General features: G+C 32.8%; 3 protein-coding genes across 4 annotated transcripts; all 3 read left to right on the top strand.

Moving 5' to 3' along the window:
• Window positions 1-4,392: 4,392 nt before the first annotated feature.
• LOC11418146 (nitrate regulatory gene2 protein) lies at window positions 4,393-7,219 on the top strand. Its single transcript, XM_024781613.2, has 4 exons — window positions 4,393-5,045; window positions 5,191-5,366; window positions 5,524-5,747; window positions 6,316-7,219. The coding sequence occupies exons 1-4, from the start codon at window positions 4,547-4,549 to the stop codon at window positions 7,091-7,093; spliced, it is 1,677 nt and encodes a 558-aa protein (XP_024637381.1). The 5' UTR covers window positions 4,393-4,546; the 3' UTR covers window positions 7,094-7,219.
• A 579-nt stretch (window positions 7,220-7,798) lies between these two features.
• LOC11417867 (EEF1A lysine methyltransferase 3) lies at window positions 7,799-14,610 on the top strand. 2 transcript variants are annotated; one of them, XM_039833940.1, is made up of 10 exons: window positions 7,799-7,957; window positions 8,037-8,098; window positions 8,979-9,112; window positions 9,526-9,668; window positions 10,273-10,344; window positions 11,285-11,392; window positions 11,624-12,216; window positions 13,089-13,337; window positions 14,250-14,321; window positions 14,475-14,610. In XM_039833940.1, the coding sequence occupies exons 1-7, from the start codon at window positions 7,885-7,887 to the stop codon at window positions 11,839-11,841; spliced, it is 810 nt and encodes a 269-aa protein (XP_039689874.1). In that variant the 5' UTR covers window positions 7,799-7,884; the 3' UTR covers window positions 11,842-12,216; window positions 13,089-13,337; window positions 14,250-14,321; window positions 14,475-14,610. The 2 variants fall into 2 exon arrangements, with proteins under 2 accessions (XP_039689874.1, XP_003604445.1); XM_003604397.4 differs by having other exon boundaries at window positions 14,250-14,610.
• LOC11422449 (uncharacterized) lies at window positions 12,975-13,346 on the top strand. Its single transcript, XM_039833787.1, has one exon. The coding sequence runs from the start codon at window positions 12,975-12,977 to the stop codon at window positions 13,344-13,346; it is 372 nt and encodes a 123-aa protein (XP_039689721.1).
• Window positions 14,611-24,647: the final 10,037 nt, after the last annotated feature.

Genomic DNA, 24,647 nt, shown 5'->3' with positions numbered 1-24,647 from the left:
TGGCTGCACAATACTTAACTCATGAAACTCAATAATTAATGATGTATGCAAAACCAATTGAAGGAAAGCCAATTGTAAATCTTCAACTGGAGTTCACAAGCATGCTTCTACTTCTACAAGACAACCATCAACTTAGTCCATCAAGTATCACTCTTACTCCTATCTAGTTCCTAAACTTTATGAAAGTTATAATTAGTTCTTAAACAATATGAAATCTGTCAAGGTAGTCGTTAAACTATACAAAATCAGTATGTTAACAGACACGAAAATTCAACTGATCCAAAACAAGTAATTTCAATGATATTAGAGAGTCAAGAGTTATGAGCTGCAAGAGGAAAAAAATATTATGAACATGTCGACCGGCGTCGGACGGCTGAACATCAAACACAAACCAACCTCATAAATCAAACCAGAACACAAAACCACAAACTTTGAAAAACACAACATTAAGCATCGCAAATACAAACAAACCCATCTCAAAAATCAAACAAAAACACAAAAAAGCTATCATTTTTCGCAATAAAACTCAATTTAAAAGGGAAAAGCAAAGTTAGTTTGAGAATGAAACAGAATGAGTTAAAACTAAACAAAAAAATCCATACACAACAGAAGACTAAAGTTGGAAATTTCTTACTTTGAACGAATCTTAGGGATGAATGGCTTCAATCGATTCTGGGTTTATTCAAATCTTAGGGTTTCAATTGATTTTCAGGAGAGATAGAGATGGGTTCGTAGAGACCATGAAGGGTTATGGGTAGAGATATAGATGAAGGGTTAATCGATAGATTTGACGGAGAGACGTTGGTGAGATTGACGTAGCTGAGTGAGACGGCGGTGGATGAGTGGGTTCTACGGTGGTGGTGGCGAGAAGGTCAGAGAAGAGTTTTTGTCAGTGAATGAGTGGGTTTGGTGAGAGAAGTGTTTTGTGCGTGATGAAATCTTATCTGCCTTTTTTTTTATTTTTTTATTTTCATAAAGCCAAACAATAGCGTTTGTAAAAACGCTATCTATACCCCCTCCAACTATAGCGTTTTTCTGAAAAGCGCTATTAGTGTGAACCAAAATAATAGCGCTTGCAGAAGAGCGCCATCTAGTCCAATTTTAAACAAGTTTTTCTTAGCACTTTCTGTAAAGCGCTATAACAGGTCTATGGGTTGCATTTTTAATAGCGTTTATCCAGATGCGCTATTGAAATTGTGCTATTAAAAGCCAAAATTGTGGTAGTGCCTTTTTATCATTCCGTTCTCTATTTTTTTCTTCTCATTTCTCTATTTTTCCGTGTTCCCTTCCTCTTATCCTCCCTGCAACAGCTACTGTTGTCCAACATCTGTCTTTGCCGATCCACACCCTCCTTTTGTTCTCTTGCCCTCTCGTCATCACACTTCATTCGGTGAATGCGGGGGATCGACCTCAACAAGGTGGGTATGCAGAGCCACCTGTTCTTAAAATTGGAGAACAGCGATGGCGAGAACGGGGGGTGGATTGGAGAAAAAGAACTATAGAGAAGAGATAGATTTATATCTGAGTAACAAGAGCAAACGAGTTGTCGTCACACCGAAACTCAAGTTGTGTGAGAATAGTGTGATACGGTGGTGGTGAGAATGGTACGATGGCTTAGTGGCTGAGGGTGAGGTGGTGGCTGGCGGCGACAGAGAAACAAAGCAACGTGAGAGGAGAAGACAGAAGAGAAGGAGATCAGAGAAAGAAGTAAGGATGAAGAGAGAAGTGTTCACATAATTATTTGTAGAAAGGGATTCTGCCACATAAGAGCACCTTCAATGGTGAACTCTATCCATGATTATTTTGAGGGCCCTATTATGCCACATAATCTTGTAACTACTCATCAATTTTTTACTTCAATGGTAAACTTTAAAATACTCATCTTGGGTCCCACAATTTTACCACACATATTAATATTTCATTTCATTTTAGTTCCACTCTCTCCACTTTTTCACCTTTTTAGCCTTGAGAAACGTGAAGTGTGGGTTGCTTCAGAAAAGCACCATTATTACAAGCTGGCCAACTCCATTGAAAATTTTGGCAAAATACTCTCCAAGTAAAATAATGTCATTGAAGTTTCTCTAAGATTCTTAACTTATCATCTCTATTTCCTCATACCCCCATTATACATCCTCATGTGGCAGCCTATGTGGAATTTTATTATGAAAAAAAAAAAAAAGGAATCTGACCAGTTCATCCTCTTCCACCTTAAACCTCTTTCTCTACTGAAGCAACTGAACCGACAATCCCCCATCTTTCAAAACACCAATGCAGCAACAACACGACCACCACCATGTTTTGAGGTTTCAAATATTCGTTTCTAGATTATGAGAAACAAAATACCAAAGAAAACAAGCAAAACAAAATATCTGAAACACAATCTGAATCTCTTAATCTCTCATCGGCAACAACGGTCGTGCCGGAAACTGAAGATCCCAACCTTCCTCCTCACTATTCATTGACGTTACCTTAGTATCTGGCACCGTATCTTCAAAAAACGCAGATCTTGAAACACATAAACCCATAAACGAAAATTTGGACGGATATGTACAAGTCGCGGCGACCGCTGAAGGTGAAGGCGATGAAGGTTGCATTGAGAGAGACTTGTGAAAGAGAGCAGGAAAAAGCGAGTGAGGGTGATGATTGAAATGGAAGTGAGGTTGAGGACATGGGAGATATGTTTGGTAACCGCCGTAGCCGGAAACGGCGGTGACATTATTGATGATAATTTGAGAGTGGTGGACGGATGATGTTAGATCTGAGTACGACGATGGTGGTGGAGGTGAGATCTGAGGGTGAATACAGTAGACAATGGTGGTGGTGAGATTTGTGGTTGGTGATGACGGATGGTAGTGGTGGGAGGGTCTGACCGGTGGTGGTGGGATTGGCCGATGGTTGTGGCCAATAAAGAAGATATTTATATATTTTATTATTTAAAAATGTTAAATTAAATAATTATGTTAATCATTATTAGAAAGTGTTTTCTTAGTTCTCAAGTTTTGTTAAAATATTTTGGAACCCAATCTAAAATATTTTGGCATACAATCTAATATATTTTGGTGTTTAATCTGAAATATAGTTTGGTACATAATATAATATATTTTTGTACTCAATATGATATATTTTGAGCCTCAAATTGAGATATTTTTAATCGATCTAATATGTGAATTACTAGTTCCTAACGTCTCTCACATATTAGTTGTGAATTTTTTTTCTATAGATCGAAAAGAGAGCTCACATAGTTAAGAGTGAGCTATATGGAATGAGCTATGTGGAGCTCATATAGTTAAAACCGAAAAATATTACATGTCCCCTTTTTGACTTGTGTTGATGAGTCTTTCTTTTCTTCATTTCTTTTCTTTGTCCATTTAGATTAAGAGTGTTCTTAAGACTATAAACCCTTTTTGATATACATAATTAAGAGTGTTCTAAAGACTATAGACCCTTCTTGATATAATGATCCTTCAGAATTAAGAATGATCTTCAGATCATAGTCCCTTCGATAATTTATGTTCCTTCATAATAAATAGTATTTTTAAGATTATATTCCTTCTTGGGGTATAATGTCCTTTGATGATTAAGAATGATCTTAAAAATATTTTCTTCTTCGATTATTGGAGAAGTTAGAGGTTAGAATACTAGTAGCACCATAGTTGAGTGGTTGAAATACCATATTTATATTTGAGATGTTATTTGAGTGGTCACAATACAATAGTAGAGTTGTGTATCATATTTGATTAGCTTCGGTATTAAAAAGAGTGGTCCAATTAGTACCATATTTGAGGTGTAATTGTCGAACGATTAGCTCCAGTGCAACAATGTAGTTGATTGTGTCTTGGAGGCAACATGGTTAATTTTCTACCTTGCAAAATTTTAAATGGTGCCACAAAACATCTTAAAGAGAGCGACTTGATTGTAAATTTTTTAAAATAGACTTGAAAATTCAAATACGATAGTTTAGAAATCCATAACAAAACTTTTAAGACGCGACAATTCCAGAACCAACAGCTGCCAAGTCAACAGGTGCAATTCCATGCACATTCAAACAAACTTTCACTTTCACTTTTGACTTTAAGCTTTGTTTAACATCGTTAACGTGCTAATACATATATAGAAAATATATCAATTGAGATGATTGTTAATCGTCAGAGATAAATGATAGATACCAGATACTAAAGTTGTTTAATCTGTGATTTATGATTTGATCTTCACAGTGTATACATAAAAAACATATGCTACTTTGAGTTTGGATACTCACTAATTTTTTAATTTTTTTTATATACTCCAAAACGGCATCGTTTTGTTACCTTAACGTCTACGTAGTTGGAATCCATGCTTTACAACTTTGCTTTTCTACTTTGATACACCTAGAAAGTTCATATTCTCTCTCCTTTTCCAAGCAATAACATTCTCCACTAATACGGCATCGTTTCATTGCCTTGACACTGAAGCTTTCAACCCTTCCACACTATGACACACGTTAAGCACTGGCCTTCTATACTCAACAATTTCAAAAACAAATCCAAAAAAAAAGAAGAAACAAAAAATGGGTTGTTTCCAATCAAAAATGGAGAATGAAGAAGCCATAACAAGTTGTAAAGACCGTCATTACTTCATGAAACAGGCGGTTGCCGCCCGTAACAACTTCGCGGCTGCGCATTCCTCCTACGCAGCCTCACTCAAGAACACCGGCGCGGCTCTCATAGATTTTGCACAAGGAGAACAACAACAAAATCTTTTATTCTCTCCTTCTTATGATGTTCCTTTGCCTCCTCCTCCTCTTCCTGATTTGCCTGCTGCTCTCCGGCGTGCTATTACCATGCCGGAGTTTGAATCAGACATGGTTGTGGAAGAGGAAGAGGATGGTGATGGTGATGAAGAAGTTGTTGGAAGAGTGAAAGAGAGAGTGAATATGGATATGATTCAAGTGTTGAGTGAAGTTGATAATCATTTTATAATGGCTTCTGAAGCTGCTCGCGGTGTTTCTGTGATTCTTCAGGCTACTCGTCTTCACTTTCATTCAAATTTTTCTGATACTGCTAGAGGTAACCACAAAAATCCATGTTCATTCCTGTTGTTTAGAACAATTTGAAGTGGAATAACATGTTTGTTAGGTTATAGATAACTAGCTCATAAGTATAACATATAAATTTGTATAACTATATTTTCTTTTGTATTTTTCTTTTTCAGGACACCTTGATTACTCCGCAAGGGTGATGCGAGTTGTAACATGGGATAGGTCCTTCCGAGAAACACCAAATACCGACGAAGTGAAAGATGATTTTGATTCGGAGGAGCGCGAAACTCTTGCTACTGTATTAGACAAGTTGCTAGCATGGGAAAAGAAACTTTATAGTGAAGTTAAGGTAAGTTGAGTAAAAACTTATATGATATATGACTAGCTAAGAGTTTCTTTAATTTCTTAATTATTTCATCAATTCATTTAGTTTTGTATCTGCAATTAAGTAGATCCACACACTTTTTGTTCTGTTCTGAATTTTGCAGCTGAATATTGTTTCATAGGCTGCTGAGTTAACAAAATCCGAGTACCAAAAAAAGGTTGCTACTATCGACAAGCTAGAAAAAAGAGGTTCAAACATTGAAACATTGGAGAAAGAAAAAGCAGCTCTGAGTCATTTGGATTCAGTTTACATTGTAGATATGCAATCATTGGACTCAACAATTTCAGAGATAAATGATTTACGTGATCAACAATTGTATCCGAAACTTGTGCAGCTTGTTGATGGGTGAGTTATAATTTTGCAATATTATTTATAAATTACAATTGTATGTGATCAATCTTTTAAGTTTGTCAACATAAAAATTGTTAGGATGGCTAAAAATAAAAACCAAACAGAACCACTAAACTGAACTGCTACGAAAAGAAACAAAGTTCACGAACTGAATTGAACCAGTTCAGATCGTGAACTATCCATCTCAGTATGATTCTTTTAGGTGTGGACGTGTGGTTCGGTTTGATTTAATGTTTTGGTTCAGTTTATAAACTTTATAGTATCTTTACTGTGCTAGTATTCGGTTCAACTTGGCATTTGGTTTTCTTAAACAGTCTTAATATCAGTTAATAACAATAATTTGATATAGTTCAGTTTGAAAATGTACAATTCAGTTTTCGGTTAAGGTAGTCTTGGTTAGGTTCGCAAACATTGATTCGGTTACCGAATCTTTATACAAGTTCGGTTAATTTGATTTTTTTCTTCCTGAACCGAACCATGAATAGTCCTGACTCCTGACAACTGTTATGCAAGTCATTAGAAAATGAATACAAGACTAATGGTGTTTTTTTATGCTACACAGGATGGCCAAAATGTGGAGAACCATGCATTCTCACCACAAGAAGCAGTTAAGTATCATGAAGTTATTGAAATCACTAGATTCTCAGTTTCCTACGGAAACAAGCGAACACCATCATGATAGAACATATCAGTTATTGAATGTTATGCAAGAGTTGGAATCACAGTTTGAAAAGTTGATAAAAAATCAAAAGGGTTTCATCAAAGCCTTATATAGTTGGTTAAAATTGAATCTTACCCTTATTGAGAGTGATACAACGAAAAAGATTTCTTCGCCACCCTTACAAATCCTTCTTCATGCTTGGAATGATCATCTAGAGAAACTTCCTGATGAACATGCTAGAATAGCCTTATCACATTTCGCTGCCGTGGTAGATTCTCTTTATCAACATCAAGAACAAGAGTTGGTTTTAAAGAGAAAATGCGAGGAGATACGAAAGGAGTATACGCGCAAAAGCAGACGATTTGATCAATGGGAGTGCAAATATAAGAAAAAGAAAGGATTAGATGAATTCGATCAAAATAGAGGCGAAGATGATATTAATGATCCTCCTGAGGTTGCAATGGAGAAGAGAGTTTTGGTTGAACTAGAGAAGAGGTTGGATGAGGAAAAAGATGCATTTGAAAAACAGTGCCTACATGTGAGGCAAAAATCATTAAGTTGTCTAAAAAATAACTTGCTAGAGCTCTTAAAGGCTATGACAGATTTTTCATTTGAATGTTCTAAAATGTACAGTGAATTAAGGTTTGTAGCACATAGATTAGGATCAGCAGAAAGCTGATTATGAGAATTGGGCTGTGTATTAAATTTTTGGGGAGAGAGGGAAGGAATGTTGTAAGTTAGGCATATAGTACATTTCATGTGTTATTCATAGAAGATTAAATGATGTCTTTTTTTGGTATGTAAATGTAAAATTGTTTTACACAAATAATCAATTACAATATGCCAACAAAACAGAGAAATTCATAACTGCCTATTTCAATTAGGTTCAAACATGATGTGGGAAATTGGAGCTGTCAATAGATGTCATTGTAAAATAAATAATTTTACACAAACATAAATATCCTTTATCAATATGCTACTATGAGAGTAATCATATTTGTCAATTTGTTGATATCTATTGGGACTATAATATCATTAATGCTAAAAATATACCCCCTCCATCATAAGTTATAAGTCGTTTTAATCCCTATTTCAAACTCATGTTTCAGATCCTTCTGTTTCACTTTATTGCAATTCCGGTCTTTTTTTTTTTTTTTTTTTTCGAGGGGATCAATCCACCACTCATTTGTGGGACCATTTAAAGTCAGAACAAAACTTTTGATCACCAAATTGAAATTGAAATCCCAAATTAACCATTGGATCAACCTCAAATGAGTTAATTTCGGTTTAATTCATAACCTAAAAAATTGTGATTTTTGGCCCCAATTTTGGATATGAAGAGAAAGTACAAAAAAAAAATATATCACTTTTAATGAAAAAATTACAATTTGATGGTCAAAAATCGAATTTTAAATACCTCAATGACATTCAAGAGTTGGTGACTGTGATTGACAAGAAAGGAACTAACAAATGGACATAGCTCTCTTCTCCACATCATCTCTCTTCGCCGAAGAAGATGATGACGATGACATTCATACCAAGGGTACTACTCTCTCTCTCTCTCTCTCTCTGCTTGTTTCTTCTTTGATTCCTATGTTGACAAATTATGTTTCTGAATGCAGATGAGGAAAACGCTGAGACTCATGAAACTTATGTTGAGAGGAAGCATCAGTTCCCTGGAATGGTAAAGTAAAGTTTTCATTTTTAATATTCATTCATCATATCGCCATTATTTGGGGCTATTCAATTCAATACTTTAGGATTACAATTTCAAGCATTTAGCTTAATTGCTGTCATTTTCACTTTCTTTTGAGCACAAGTTGAGTTAAATCACGGTTGTCGTAGTATTCACTTGCTTTCTAAGTATCAGAGAATAAAGGAATAGAAACAAAGATGCCATCATTACAATTACAATTACAATTTTTTCTAATATCTCAAATTAGGTTATAATTAAAGTAAAATTGTAATGTCTAGTGTTCAAATATATTAAATAATTATGTGCCATAGTATGCTTCTATGCTCAGCTTTTGGAAGAATAATGTAAGATTGTTGTGTTCACCTATGGTCAACTACACCTATCCACCGAGTGGTTCTTACTATTGGATCAAAGTAATTTGACATGGTGTATTATTAGATTGCAGTTTTTTTCAACTGTGTTTTATGTGTGGCTGTCTGTTTTTGTTTAGCCAATAGATGCCATTTGCTTTTGTTGTTTTTGTTGATAATTTGGGACATTCATTTGTCTGTAATGTTATTCATGTTAGACACGCTAGTTCCATGAATTTGCTTGACATGACATGACACATTTTTAAACTTCAATTCTTCCTGTGCTTGAGGTTTTGTTAACTAGTGTTGTTAAGTAGAGGCTATATCAGCACTATAGCGCTAATATGTTATTTATGCAGAATGTTGTCAAATAGCAGTTATAGCGGCGCTATAGCACTATTGCGTTGCAAAATTTGAAATTTCGAGCAAACCACTATTTTGTTACGATCCACGATTGAAAACACTGTCATCAACATTTTATTATTCTGAAGTTCTTTATGCCATTATCTTCTATGCAGGAATTGATTATCCGAGAATTTTCCTTTCATCAACTGAATGCTAATTTGCTCTGGCCAGGAACTTTTGCATTTGCAGAATGGTTAGTTCAACACAGATCATGCATTGAAGGACGGCGTACCATTGAGTTGGGGAGGTATTTTAATTACTCACAAATCCTTTAATTTATATAAGCTATAATTCGCAACCCTATTTAAATCTTAACTCGATCCTATGTCACTTGCGCGCATCTATCAATAACCACTCTTGGTTGTACATTTCTCTTCTTGAATAGAACACTTAGCCGCAATCTTAGCCGCAATCTCTTGTAGAAATGTATAAACAGGTTCGTAGTTTGAGATGGAGCATTGACCCCGTTGGTCATCAAATAAATGCAAGTATTTGTATTACCATGAGATGTATGCATCTGAAAATTAATAGCCAATACATCAAAATATCCAGCATAAAAAAATGATCTATTTCATGTTATATGATTTCATATCCTTTGCAGATTTTAATTTCAGAAATTTGATTTCACGTTTTTTCTTGCTTGTGTTGCATCCATACCAGTGGCACAGGTGCTTTGGCCATATTTCTTCGAAAATCATATAATCTTGATATTACAACTTCAGACTATGATGATCAAGAAATAATGGAGAACATAGCTCACAATTGTGGTGCAAATGATTTACCTGTCATTCCTCATATAAAACGTGAGTATTCTTTCAAATCACCCAGTCATCTTTTGCTGCTCAAACACAGAGATGTTAATTGTCACTTTTCCAACCAAACATGAAACAAATATTTTTGTTCTTTCAACAATATTTTTTACAAATCAAACAGACCCTACAGGTATTGTATGATGATATGTTTGTTAACTTAGAGGGTTGGGCTTTGAAATTGTTTTAATATGCTTGGCATTTATGACATGTATGCTCTAAGAGAAGGATTGTTACAATTAAGCACATGTACAATGAGTTGTTAGAAATTAGAGCATGAATGATATTTAGTATTAGATATTACTGAGTTGAAGGTTGTTCACCACAATTAACTCTAATGTGGGGGATGACTACTTTTAGAATTAAATAGGAACATGAATAGATATTAGTTAGTACTGAGTTGAAGGTTGTTCCCCACAATAAGCTATAATTTGAGGGATGATTACTTTTAGACTTAATATGGTACATAATGTAAATATTTGCTTGTTTAGACTCACATTTTTCTCTGATTCTATATCATTTAATTTACTCTTTGTTTTACTATTTATTCTCATATTACTTTCTGTTCTCGAATTACTAAATGTGTTTCTGTTTTCAGACACTTGGGGAGACAAGTTTCCAAATTCTGACCCTGATTGGGACCTGATAATTGCGAGTGACATCTTATTGTGTAAGATTATTATCTTCTAATTTACTGTCTCTGTTACCCATTTTCCCTCTTAATAAAATGTTAGTTTATTACTACTAATAGAATTTATCAATTTCTGTGGGCTAGTTTAGCTTCTTCAAAAAACAAAAAAAAAAAAAAAACTAATAGAATTTATCCATTAGGGAATAGTTAATCATTATTGGTCTCAAACCAGTTAAACTACCTCGAATATTTCTTGCACATTGAAACATATGAAATACTAAATCATTAAGAAATAAAAGCAATTCCATTTGAAATATCTGAGTTCTCTGCTGAGTTGGTTATTAGTGCTTAACAGATGGCTTCCCGTTCCTGGTATAACATCAGTGACATTAATCATTACTAATATTCCAAGTGAAAATTGTACTCATCCCATGAGATATGTCTAAATGACACACGCACATTCTATATTTTGTAAAAGACACTTGCCTCTCCTGAATTATTCTCACCCTCACAGAATAGAGTGTGCATGTGTCTTTTTAGACATATCTCAGGGGAGCCATTTAAACAAACCTAAGGGAAGGTGAGTGTAATTTCTCCAACAAATAAGGGTGGTGGGTGTTTGATTGAAAAATCAAAGAGGGGGGTGCATATGGTATTTGAGCATACCTCAGTGAGGGGAGTGCAATTCCCATATATTTTAATGATTAATATATTTTCTTAACATCATTAGTATATACTAGAACTAGGCTTAAACATTTTCTATCAACTATGGAATAATAAAATATGATATAAATAATATTGCACAGTTCTGAAGCTTGTAAAATATAATCTTAAAATCAATAACAAAATTTCAAAAGTAGTTGCCAATAACATTGGAAGTTCCACAAAAAGATAAATTAAAATAAGAGAGAGACCATTGTAATTTAAACATATTTATTTATTTTCTGACAAATTTCTCTCTCAAATCAAATGTTTGCAGATGTGAAACAGTATCCGAATCTGATACAGACGATTTCATTTCTTCTCAAAAGTTACAAGCACGGTGATAGAACTACAGTTTCTCCGACTGGGAATGATGAGACACATGGTATCTTGCTCGAGCCCCTTCTAACATTTTCTATTTTAAGTGTAGTTGAATTTGAAAAATTTGCTGTTGTTTTGCGATACTCTATTTAGTACAATATTTTGTTAAATAGCAGCTATAGTGACGCTATAGCACTGTAGCGCAGTGGAATTTGAACAAAGTGCTATTTTCTGCAATTCACGATTGAAAACACTGCTCAAGATTTTGCACTTTTACTTGTTCTTGTGCTTGCAGGAGATGTAGTGTTGCCTTGGCCAGCTTTTCTGATGAGCTGGAGACGTAGAATTGGAAAGGAAGACGAGTCGATTTTCTTCAATGGATGTGAGAATGCTGGTCTAGAAGTGAAGCATATCGGATCCCGTGTATATTGCATCAGTCCCATTGAAAATGAGAAGTCAAACAAATGCTTGATGAAAAAAGTTAGTGTTCAAGCTTCCGCTGGAGGAGAATGAAATGAAAATTGGAAATTAACATAGTTTAATTTGCTGCAACTAGTAACTGATAGTCACACCTTTTATTGGCACACTTAATTCATGTAAGTTCAAAATTATTCATACAGTGAAGGTATAATTGACAAAATAGTTAATGTAACATTGAATGTTCCTTTTTGAGAACAAAAAACACATCAGTGAACGTTCCAAAAGTGCTCCATACTCTGCTCCTTTGGGAGATGGTCTTACTATTCAAGTTGGTTACATTCTTTCTTCTTTTCTAGTGATGATGTTATTATTTGCCACCGTCTGATTCTCAAACTGATGTGTCTTTCTGTCCGGATGCTGCTACACGATCTTTAGCAAAGGGGGACCAATTTTGATTCAATTATTTCTGTAAGTAGGTCAAACTTTATGAAATTATTTTCCATTTACTAATTATCTATTATTGTCATAAATCATTTTGAACCTTTGGCAGGATATTATTTGTGTGCATTGTCATGTAGTTTAAACTAATATTCTAACTAGGGAGATTTCAGAAATATTCCCTTATTGATTTTTTGTGAAATGTGTATTTATTATTCACTTGGATTCATGAATCATCTGCACTGTTATTGCATAAGCAATTAATCATTGGAGTGATGTTGCAAAATACAAAAAACAAAATAGAGCATTACTAGATTGGACCACCATAAAAAATAAGTTTGATACGGTCAAGTATGTTTGGATTGAAGGTCACATTACTTGATATATGTTGTACTTAATGTAGTAAGCTTATCAATAATATCTTACTCCACAAAAAGACACAGGACACATACACAAGTACAAAATAGGAAACCACCTCCAAAATTTCCCACGCAAAAGCCAAACCATGCAAAACCCTTCATCTACGTAATGTTATTCACTACTCATTTCCAACTCAATACTTACAATGTTGCTCATCAAATCAAAACCACTCACCTTTTATTACTCCTCACACTCAAATCTCATTTAACTAATAAAAAAAAAAAAAAAAACCAATGACATACTCAAAACAAAACACCCAAAATTACCTTGTTATACCACGATGTTGTGTCTTCCTATTATGGATAGTGGTTCTAGCATTGTGTATAACGGCGTTGTTTTTCCTATGGCCATTAAACCCAGAAATTGAAATGGAAAGTTTAATAGTAAAACGAGCAAAAGTTCACCCGTTACCACCGTTGAGTGTTGATGTGTCATTATCGGTAACCGTTAAAATTCACAACAAGGTTTTGTATTGGATGGAGCTAGCTGAAGTTGACGTCGGCATCAAGTATCGTGGGCATAAACTTGGTCACGTGGAAACGAGGGGTTGGCACGTGAAGGGATGGGGTTCAGAACATGTGTTTGGTGAGCTTGAGTTTGGGGGACTTCCTTCTCCAGATGTGGCACATTTGATGCAGGATCTGGCTAAGAAGAGGGTTCATTTTCACACTGCTGTTGGAGTTGTGGGAAACCTTGGACTTTTTGCCTTTCACTTCCCTAAAATTTTCAAGGTATTATAGTATTATTTTCATCATCCTTCAATTAATTACATATTCCAAAATAAAGCCATATCGACCGATTTAAACAAATGAAAAGGCCAAATTGGTCACTAAATTGGCCGTTGACATTATTAGCAACCGGTGGTTTGATGACATTTTGCAAACCGGACACTAAATAGTTTGCTAAGTCATTTAGCAACCGATTTTAAAATTCGGTTGATGAATCAACCGCTATGGTGACTGAAATAATTCGGTCACTAAATTTTTAGTAGTGTATGGTTTGTTGGTACAGCTGAAAAGGAAAATTATGTAAGTAATATCATATTTGAATTTATTTTGTGAATAAAAAATATATAGAATTTTGTAATTTTAAATTAGATTGATTGCTTATCTAAATAAATAAAAAAATAGATTGATTCAATTAAAATTATTCTAGACTAGAGCATTTAGAGTGTTAGATCAAATCATGAAATGCTCTTGATTATCTAAGCTTCTCTAGTGTTAAAGTGAATTCTCATTTCAATGGATTTGGATCTCCACCTTCAATAGTTTTGCTGAGCCATAAGAAATTGGAGATAATTAAAAAGAAAGAGACATTGAGTGGGAATGCTCAATTTCTGTAGTAATCACAAGCTCACAACTGTCCCGTGAGTTTAACTCAGTTGGTTAAAACAATGCATAATATATGCAAGGTTTGAGGTTCAAACCCCAAACAAAACAAAAAAAAGAAAAAATCAAGCTCACAATTTCAATCGTGTTGATGATCCTTTATAGTCGCTACATTGTGCAATGATCATAGTGATATGTGTCCTTTATAGACGAATTTCATTCTTTTATTATTAACATGGAAAAATTTCAACTCCTCCAGTTTTTTCCTTTATCACTTTCCAAATAACTTGGATTTTGTTTTTCATGTTATAATAGGTAAAACTATCATGTGAGGTTTTGGTGAATACAAAGAACCATACCATTGTACATCAACATTGTGTTGAAAAGGTAAAGCTTAAGAAACCGTTATAGACCTGGCCTTGTTGAGGTCTTACAACAATCTCTTTGGATAACTTGACATTGCAGTATTTGTCAATTAATCATTTAATCTACTTATCTTGCACACTAAGTCTGTTTATGCTTTCAATCATAAAAATGAAGGACTGATTATGGGATGGGGCGAAGCGCAAAAGATGGTAGTCCTCATCGATCAATATGTATACATCGATCTCTACACATACAAATATATCGCAAGTTTGAAATATATTAAGAGTTTAATTTATATACATTGTTAGTGTATAATTTTTTCATTATACAATAGATGTAGTCCCAACTATATATTGTACTTATTACATTATGCATAATTTCCCTGCATCAAAGTTTACATTAACAATGCTGGAAAAAAGGACAAAAACAACATGAAACAAGATGAATGAACTTGAGAATGGAGAATTTTTTTTCCTTCTATCTTAATTATTTGAATATATGAATTTTCTAAAAAAAAAAATCTAAACGAATAAAAAGATAATTTAAAAAAGAAAAAAAAAATCATCTTTAATCTCTTAAAATGACTTCCACTTATTATTTCAAAAAGGGCATCCACTTGTTCCTTTTATTATTTTTGACTCAGCAACTTGTTACTTTTAGCTGTGTTACTTGCACAACATTTCACATAAAAGGTGACAAGATTATATCGTCACTTGCATCTTTTTTTTTTTCTTTTTCCTTTTCATTTCCTTTAACGTCGACACAATCTAATGGCCCACCATACCTTTGAGGGCTTAATTAGTAAACAACTTTTTTTATATGAAATAATCTTCATTTTATTTTACCATAGTTCCAAGCAAAACTAGAAACGTGGGGGGAAAATGGTTAAAAACAGATAAGAAAAATTAAAATTATGTCATCAAATTGCAGCTTAAGCACCAACACCAATGTTTGTTTATGCATGCATATGCATTGTGACCTTGCAATGAACCAAAATAACTGTGCACCTAAAATCAAATAAAAATTCCTCAAATTGTTTTTGGGCCCCGAAAACGCAAAAAACAATTACCGGCAGACCATATAAATTTTAGGTGATCACATAGAGGGTTGATGTATCCTTAAATGAGTGGATGATCACTTATTGTATATGAATATATATGCCAAATCACATTAATTTCGTATGTTCTATGATTCTTTGTGCAACTTGTTTGTGTATATTATACCTAATATCCTTGGACACAAGGTACATAGCCTTATATGAGGTAGGGGTTATATGAGGAAGTCTTGGCTATCCTAATTCTTTTTTTCTTTACATAAGCTTATATATTTTGATACTTATATTAGCTACTCAAATAAATCTATTATTTTCTTTTGTAAAAAAAGAAGAATCACTTGATTGGTAAATTTATTATTCATGTTTTGACACTTCCAGAGTCTTTATCATGATTTCGGAGAAAGTTTTTTCAACAATAAAAAATTTCAAGCCGAGATTTAAAAATGAAATGGAGATGATTTAATAGTTTATTTTGAATTTGAAAATTATATTTTTGATCCCCGTGAGCATTTATATGCAGGGGCCGGGGTTCGAACTTCGGACGCCTCACTTCTCCACAATTAAATTGTGTGAACTCTATCAACTAGGTTACTTGACAAAATAAATGATATTGTTGACAAATTTAGTCAATACGTCAATTATTGATAAATTTGATTTCTTGAAGCGCAGTAGAACTCAACTCTCCTGCAAATTATTGTCAATTTTTATTTCCTTTGTGTTTACTTTACTTTATATTTTGGGTTAAATATATTTTTAGTCCTTACATTTTGCGACCCTTTGAAGAATAGTCCCTACGTTTCATTAAATGTTTTTAAAATCCTTACATTTTATCTCCGTTATCAAAATTAGTCCCTGATATTAATCCTCTAACAGAATGCTGATGTGGCAGTTAGTGGGTCCCAATTATTTTAAGGTTAAATATGTTTTTGGTCCATATATTTTGCGTGACTTTAAAGAATAGTCCTTACATTTTGCGTGACTTTAAAAACATTTATTAAAATGTAAGGACTATTCTTCAAAGTCACGCAAAATGTAGGGATCAAAAATATATTTAATCCTAAAATAATTGGGATCCACTAACTGCCACGTCAATATTCCGTTAAAGAATTAACATCAGGGGACTAATTTTGATAACGGAGATAAAATGTGAGGATTTTAAAAACATTTAATGAAATGTAGGGAATATTCTTCAAAGGGGCGCAAAATGTAAGGACTAAAAACATATTTAACTCTTATATTTTACGTAAATACAAATTATTCTAAGAAATTTATTAACGTATTTTTTTCTTTTATATTTGGCCGTCTCAAAAAATTTATGCTAGTAGTATGGCCACTGTTTAGACACGGTGTGTGTTTCTCCAAAGTAACTTGACAACTAAGCCATGACCCATGACTAAGTTGTATTACAGTCATTAAGAATCTTTAAGAAAAAACATATAATAGAAATTTGAATTGCTGACTTCAAAAGGAGTTTTAAATATTTCTGGATTATCCAATCTTTTTTCCTTTTTATTTTCTTGGTCATATATAGCTCAAAGTATGTGCTTTGCTGAGGTGGTGATGAGGAAATTTGAAAAAAGGGAAAGGCAAGTGGTTCGAGCCATAACTATATAAATAGCCTTTGGTCTTAGTTTTAGTGCATGCACTCGAAACACCTTAAATCCTAACATTTTATGCCTCCCTTGTCCTCTACTCCATACACCATGGACCTTGAAAATTGCAACTGTCTAGGCTCAAGAAACAACTGCATTTGGTCAACTTATGAGAGAATTGGCAATGATCCTATTGTATGTGTCAATGAATTTATGGCTAGAATGAAGATATCAAGCTTGAAAAATTTGTGGAAGAAGATCAAGAAAGAAAAGAAAAGGAGAATATTTACATCATCTTCTCCCGTGTTTCAATATGATTCTAGCTCATATTTACAAAATTTTGATGATGGTTGTTATTTTACTGATCCTGATGATTTTTCAAGGTCATTCACAGCCCGATTTGCAGCACCACCCTCCAAGACTCTGCAGAAGAATTTTGAAGTCATAAATGGTGAAGAAATATTGGGCTAAACAATGAGAGAGCTAGCTAGAAACGTATGTAATTAATTGAGTTCCTTAAATTGGTCTCCTATTTTTTTCCTTGTGACTTATGATATATAGTTGTTCAAAGATTTAGTATAATGAACTTGTAAATCTATTTCAACTATTAGATTTTGTAAATGATATTCTATATGATGATTTCATTTCTAACTTTTGTTGTCATATATGATTTTCTTATTTTTCTTATTTTTTGACATAGATGTTTTCACGATCAAATTTCTTTTTTTGGTCCAAGACATTACTTCTAGTTCTTTTTTTTATAGACAAGCATAATAATAAAACACAATAAATCTTTTCTCTCATCCATTAAATCAAGAAGCATATCAAATTCAACATCATAATCTATCAGTTTCACTTAAATCATGGTCAAGACTAGAGCTCTTACCTTAGACGTTGTATTCCTTAGCAACCAATTATAATCCCTATAAATCCGCAGCTTCAGTGCATGCACCATTTCTCTCGCTCTAAACTTTGTTTCACAATCCAACCGTTGAAAATGAATACCCGCATAGGGTCCAAAAGTGATTAGGATAGCGTGGTACTCTTATATTTGTAAGGGACAAAGGTAAATGTGTGGCTGAATTGATCGTATGTATGTCAATAGTTTTGATGAGAGAATAATTTGATTTAAAAGCCTAAACACAAGGCACCTGAAATGACTAGAATTAAAGAATTCTCACCTATAGCTCAAACACGCAAGGTTTATTGAAGGTTTGGCTACCACATGGTAATGAAGGAAATCAAATGGAAATAAACTAGAGCTGCCTAAGAAAATATATGTAGAAAAAGATTGGCAAGACAGAGATCGAAAGAATGAAGGGCATGACACACACTCAAGTAACACAAATTGAAAGTAAAAATGGTAATTACATTATTACCCCCTTAAGAATTGTTTCGTCCTCGAAACTAGAAGATCTCAAAATAAAGATAAAGTTTACTATTTCAATGATAATAAAAATAAAATAGACTTAAACATAGATAGAATAAAATATGTGTGTATACGTTTAAAGAAAATACTAGGATCTTACACTCATTCACACCGACATGGATGCAAAAATGAAAGAATTTAACACTTACTCATTTACACTAACTTAAACTTTGCATTTGAGTCAAGGGATCCTTACAACGACAATTCTCTATTTGGAGATTCGCAGGTGGTATTTTTTTCAACTCGACGAGGAAAAAGTCTTCCTAAGTGATCTTTTGGATAGGGTTCATCCCTGTCCCACGAAAACCCTGTTCCCGATCAATTTACTAAAATACACTATATATGTGTATACACAAATGTTTTAGATGTTATATTTATTTGTCTTTTCGCAAAATATGTTTATAAATTTCTTTTATGCATCACAATAATGTTCAAATATTTTATTTTTTTGGGGTTAAATTTTATTCTTTTTTTACTCCATATTTGATTTAAAATGATAGAAATTCTGTTCGTTGTTTTATGCTTACAAGGTCCCGTAGTCGTGGAGATGGGGAAAGAATGAAAAACACCCTAAGATGGGAAATATGGACATGGTAAGGAGCATTTTGGGTGACATGGATGAGGAGTGGGGAAATACTCCTAGCCCCTGCCTCGTTTACATCCCTACTTATTTAGCGGAAAATCGGGGTGAGGGGTGGGTGGATGGGTGGGTGGGCTGCGAGGGACTATTCTTCGCGTCTGCTCCGTTCACATCCCTACTTATTTAGCGTCCAGGTGAGAATGCAGAAAATGTTTTTCTTCTATCTATCTTAATTACTTGGATATTTGAATTTTCTAAAAAGAAACATATGTAAACGTGGAAAAAGATATTATTAATAAAAAAGAGCAAAATGTTATCTTTAATCTTTTAAAATGACTTCCACTTATATTTGCAAAAAGACATCCAGTTGTTTACTTATTCAACATTTCTCATCAAAGGTAACAAGATTATCGTCACCACATCCTTTTTTTCTTTTTGCTTTTTATTTCCTTTATCGTCGACTCAATTAAATGACCCACCAAACCCTTGAGGGCTTAGGAGACAACTCTTTTTTATATGAAAGGATCATTTCAATTTTACAATAATCTTCATTTATATTTACCATAGACCATAGTTCCAAACAAAACTAGAAATAACTTGAGGAGAAAGGAAAAGAATGTTGGGTGACACAAAGCAATTACTTTAATGCATGACTTCACAAGCATGTCTACTAGGAGCAAACAGTTAAACAGATTATAAGAAAAATTAAACAAATTAAAATTATGTCATAAAATTGCACGCTTAATCACCAACCAATGTTTGTTTATGCATGCATGCATGGTGACCTTACAATGAACCAAAATAACCGTGCACCTTAAAACAAATAAAAAATCCTCAAATTGTTGCGTAGTTCTTGGGCTATAACCTTTCTTTGTTGCTCATTAAGGTTTTTTCTAAATTACCTTTGAAAAATGGTGGGTAATTTACCCACCAATCAATGAAAATGAGCAATTTATTTGTGGGGTCAAGATAGTTCATGAATATGTGCTTATGTGGCCAGGGGCGGTTTCACCGCCCAGTGACCCCGGGCGGTCGCCCGGGCTCGATCGATAATTTTTGCCCATTAGACCCAACCCAAAAGCCAATTAACACACTTACAAAAAGAAAAATTTGGGCAATCTGAAAATTCTCACACGCAAATAGGTCTCGGAATTTTATTTAGCACACTATTGACGAGTTCATCTCTCTTATTTTAACGGGTTAATTGTTCAAATTGACTCTGTAATATACCTTATGTCTGAAAAATGACTCTTAAAAATACAAAACATATATTCTAGCATTGTAACTTGAATTTCTTCTTATTTTTGACCATCCTGTAATATACGTGTAGTCTAAAAATGTGACCTACATGTTGAATTTTTTCATTATTTTTTTCATACATGATTAGCACGTTAAAATATAGCTTTACATAAAAAAAAAAAAAAAAATCTTCCACTAGAGATAAATTAATTATGAATTTTCATTCCCTCATAATTATGAATTTCTTAAAAAATTTATAATTAATTTGTATCTCGTTTAAAGACTACAAAATTTCACTGCGAAGGTTCTTATCATGTTCTAGTCATGCCTACAAAATTAGGGAACTAAATTTGACTTGTGAGTATACGCTTACGCGGAACAAAATTTCAATTTTGCACGTTTTGGTTGAAAAATCATAATAAATTTAAACGACTTCGAAATGCTATGAAACTTTACATATCCTTTTAATGTATTTTTATAGATGTCTCTGCAAATAATGAGCTCAAAATTCGATTTATAGGTCGAGATTCCATTGTTTTGTTTTTTGAGCTTTTGATACTTTAAAAATTCATAATTAATTTGTCGTTTGTCGAAAATTTATAAATTTTTTGTGTAAAGCTGTATTTTAACGTTCTTAACTCGCCTCTAACAAATCATGAAAAAATTCAATCTCTCGGTTGCTTTTTTGGACTTCGCGTATTTTACAGGGTTATAAATAATAAAATTTTTGAATTACATGGTCAAAATACATGTTATTTAATTACAGGGCCAATTTTCAGACTTCACATATATTACATGGTCAATTTTAATTAATAATCCTATTTTAAATTGTAGTTTTATTGACAAAATGATAAACCTCTTTTATTTCAATTTTTTTAATTATTAAAATTAAAAAAAAAAATTGATTTATGACCATTGATATAATTTGGGATAAATTTTTCGCCCGGGCTCCATAAATTTGCTCCGCCACTGTATGTGGCTAATGTGTATTGGTTGGGGTAAATTACTCATCATTCTTTCATGGATAGCCTAATTGTCACCTTAAATTAAATAATATAATATTAATATTAATCCCAAAAATTATGGTCACAAATTCTAAAATATTGACAACCAAGGCTGATACTATAATGTATTGGCTACCCACACAAATACATCTTTTAAATAAAAAAATGAGAAGGAATTTGAAAGTAAAAAAAAAAAAAAAAACATCACTTAATTGGTAAATTTATTCTTTATGTTAATTTTGACATCTCCGGAGTCTTTATAACAACTTCAAAGAAAGTTTTGTCAACAATAAAAATTGTCAAGCCAAGATTTAAAAACGAAATGGAGATGAATTTCTTGCAAATAGCATATAGTTTATTTTGAATATGATATTGTTAGTCTATTTAGTACAACGTCAATTATTGATAAATTTGACTTCTGATGCACTTTCAAACTTAACTTACTAGGCTTCTCCACCCACCTTTCCCCACTTCTTAGCGCCACCACCGCATTCAAGCTCTTCCTACTCTTAGCACAAACATGAAAGTATCTTGTATTAGCATCACCCTCTTTTAGCCATCTTCTTGCTCTTTACCTTTTAAATAACATGGATTCCTTACTTTAAAATAGGAACCATTACTTATCAACCTTCTCTTTATACTAACTCTACACCTTCATCCTACGACAACCTACTATTCTAGTGTAGTTTTCTTTCTCTAGGTTTAGATCCCCTTTGTAATAAAGAAAAAAAAATCAATGAATTTGAAATTTAGAATGCAAGAAACAATTTTCTTTTATCTTAATTTTTCTTTGGTTACTTTTATCTTAATTATTTGGATATTTTGAATTTTTCAAAAAGAAAATTTTAAACGGGAAAAATATATAAAGCAAAATGTTATATTAATCTTTTAAAATGACCTCCATTTATTATTTCAAAAAAGACATCCAAACAAAAACTTGTTACTTTTAATTTAGCTTTGTTACTTTACACAACATTTCTCATAAAAGGTGACAAAATTATCGTCACTATATTTTCCCCCTTTTTATTTATTTTGATCGTCGACTCAATTTAATGGTCCACAAATCTTTGAGGACTTAGGATTAGGAGACAACTTTTTTTTTTATTTGAAAGGATCATTTCTTTTTTACTATAATTTTCATTCTTATTTTCCTCATAGTTCCAAACAAAACTAGAAACTTGGGGAAACAAAGGATGATGAGGGAAGTGACTTCACAAGCATGTCTACGTGGTATTACAGTCACAAGTAGGTCTTAGGGTTTTAAAACATTTTTTTTTTTTTTATATTTATCCAAAGTAACTTGACAAGTAAGTCAAGAACCCATGTGAATACGTGGTATTACAGTCACCAAAAATCTAAGGAAAAAACGTATCATACCAACTTAAATTGCTGACATCAAAAGGAATTTTTAATATTACCTTTGAAAGCATGTTGTACCAATTTGACTGGCTTGCGTGACATAAAAAGGAAATTCTAATATTGCTGGATTATCCAATCTTGTTCCTTTTCTTTTTGTTGGTCCAATCTAGCTCAAAGTATGTGCTTTGTTGAGGTGGTGATGAGGAAATTGAAAAAAGGGGAAAGAAAAGGGTTTCGTGCCATCACTATATAAATAGCCATTAGTATTGGTTTTAGGGCATGATCTACAACAAACACCTTGATTCCTTAAACCATTTTACAGTGCTTACTATATATGTCCTCTACTCTATATACCATGGAACTTGAAAATTGCAACTGTCTAAGCTCAAGAAACAATTGCATTTGGTCAAGTTATGAGAGAATTGGCAATGATCCTATTGTATGTGCCAATGAGTTCATGGCAAGAATAAAGATATCAAGCTTAAAAAAATTGTGGAAGAAGATAAAGAAAGCAAAGAAGAGGAGAATTTTTAGAAGATCTTCGCCGGTGTTTCTATATGATCCTTGCTCTTACTTACAAAATTTTGATGATGGTTGTTATTCCATTGACCCTGATAATTTTTCAAGGTCATTCTCTGCTCGATTTGCAGGCCCACCCTCCAAGATTTTTCAGAAGAATATTGAAGTAATGGATGGTGAAGAGATAGTGGAGATAAATGATGAAAGTTAGCTAGCAACATGTAACTTTGAGTTCTTAATTTGGACTCAAAATTTCTTTTTCTTTTTCCTTGTAAATTATATTTTTTTTTTTAACAATTCCTTGTAAATTATATTATTTATAGTTGTACAAAGGTTTTATTTACCTTGTAAATCTATTTTAACTATTTAGATTTTGTAAAAGTGATATTCTATATGATGTGTCTCTAGTTGAGTGGATGGTCACTTGTATATATAGTAATGATATTTCTACGACTAATTTTAGACAATTTTTGTAATAGTTTTTCTTTTTTATATTGGGCAAAAACAATAAAAAGAGATAATAAAAACACAATAAAAGTATGAGAAAGTGTTATCTTAAAAATTATTCAAAAATAATTATACAAATATCATTTCTCATACATATATTCAAGAAATGCCAAACTAAATTCATTTTGCATGTTCTGTTAATCTTTTTATATAAAAGTATGTTATGTTTACTTTGTGCGGCGTCTATGTTTTACATAAGTTGGTATATATATTTTAACTACTCTCATAATATACGTGTTTATCTTCTCCAAATAAGTTCCTATTAACTAGTAAAAATTGGGTGTAAATTCCTGCGAGCATGATTTCGTTGGGAGAGACGTTACGATATGTAAGGTTGAGATTCGAATCCTGAATTCTCTTCGTATTCATCTTTAAAGAGATTTTTTAATTATTAAACTATTTCAGAAGAAAAAAAAAAATCAAAAGTAGAAAAATAGTAGTACCACTTGACAAATAGATTTATTCATCTTGTTTGGACATGTCAAATCTCTACAATAACTACAAATTAAAGAGTTTTATCATCCATAAAAATTGTCAAGACAAGACCGAAACAAAATGGACTGTGGATTTCTTGAAAATAATTTGATCATATTACATTGAAAGAATTGCTATTTATTTACTACAAACATCAATTATTGATGAATTTGACTACTTGAAGCTTGTTAGTTTCTAAGTATTTTTTGGAATGGCAATCATACTCGAGACCACTTTTACTACTCTACTCTTTAACTCCCACCACAATTATCAGGTCAATCTTATAACTCTATTGCTTTAATTTATATTTTATATAGTGTATTTTTTTTATATTAATTAAGTAATAGTATATACTATTTAAAATTATATTTTATTTCTTTATATTTAGCCATCTCTTATAATTTACACTAGTTTTGTCACTGTTTAGACTTTAGACTTATGAGTGAGTTTAGCATGTTCGAATTTTCCCTACTTACAATTCTTCCCGACACATTGTGTGTTTCTCCTAATTAATCAAATGTTTGCATAACTAGGTCTTAAGATGTTTGAAACATTCATTCTTTATCTTTCTGGTCAGTAGTAACTTGACA

Source organism: Medicago truncatula, chromosome 4, assembly GCF_003473485.1.
Source record: "Medicago truncatula cultivar Jemalong A17 chromosome 4, MtrunA17r5.0-ANR, whole genome shotgun sequence".
NCBI lineage: Eukaryota > Viridiplantae > Streptophyta > Magnoliopsida > Fabales > Fabaceae > Medicago > Medicago truncatula.
Note: the sequence above shows the minus strand (reverse complement) of the source record. Positions and strands in the feature narration are given on the sequence as shown.

Bases quoted from the DNA above. Each gene is read 5' to 3' on its own strand.
- LOC11422449 (XM_039833787.1), top strand. From the start codon at position 12,975: ATGGAAAGTTTAATAGTAAAACGAGCAAAAGTTCACCCGTTACCACCG.
- LOC11417867 (XM_039833940.1), top strand. From the start codon at position 7,885: ATGGACATAGCTCTCTTCTCCACATCATCTCTCTTCGCCGAAGAAGAT. The intron at 7,958-8,036 runs GTACTACTCTCT...TTCTGAATGCAG, and splicing joins CGATGACATTCATACCAAGG to ATGAGGAAAACGCTGAGACT. The intron at 8,099-8,978 runs GTAAAGTAAAGT...TCTTCTATGCAG, and splicing joins AGCATCAGTTCCCTGGAATG to GAATTGATTATCCGAGAATT.
- LOC11418146 (XM_024781613.2), top strand. From the start codon at position 4,547: ATGGGTTGTTTCCAATCAAAAATGGAGAATGAAGAAGCCATAACAAGT. The intron at 5,046-5,190 runs GTAACCACAAAA...TTTCTTTTTCAG, and splicing joins TTTTTCTGATACTGCTAGAG to GACACCTTGATTACTCCGCA. The intron at 5,748-6,315 runs GTGAGTTATAAT...TATGCTACACAG, and splicing joins CTTGTGCAGCTTGTTGATGG to GATGGCCAAAATGTGGAGAA.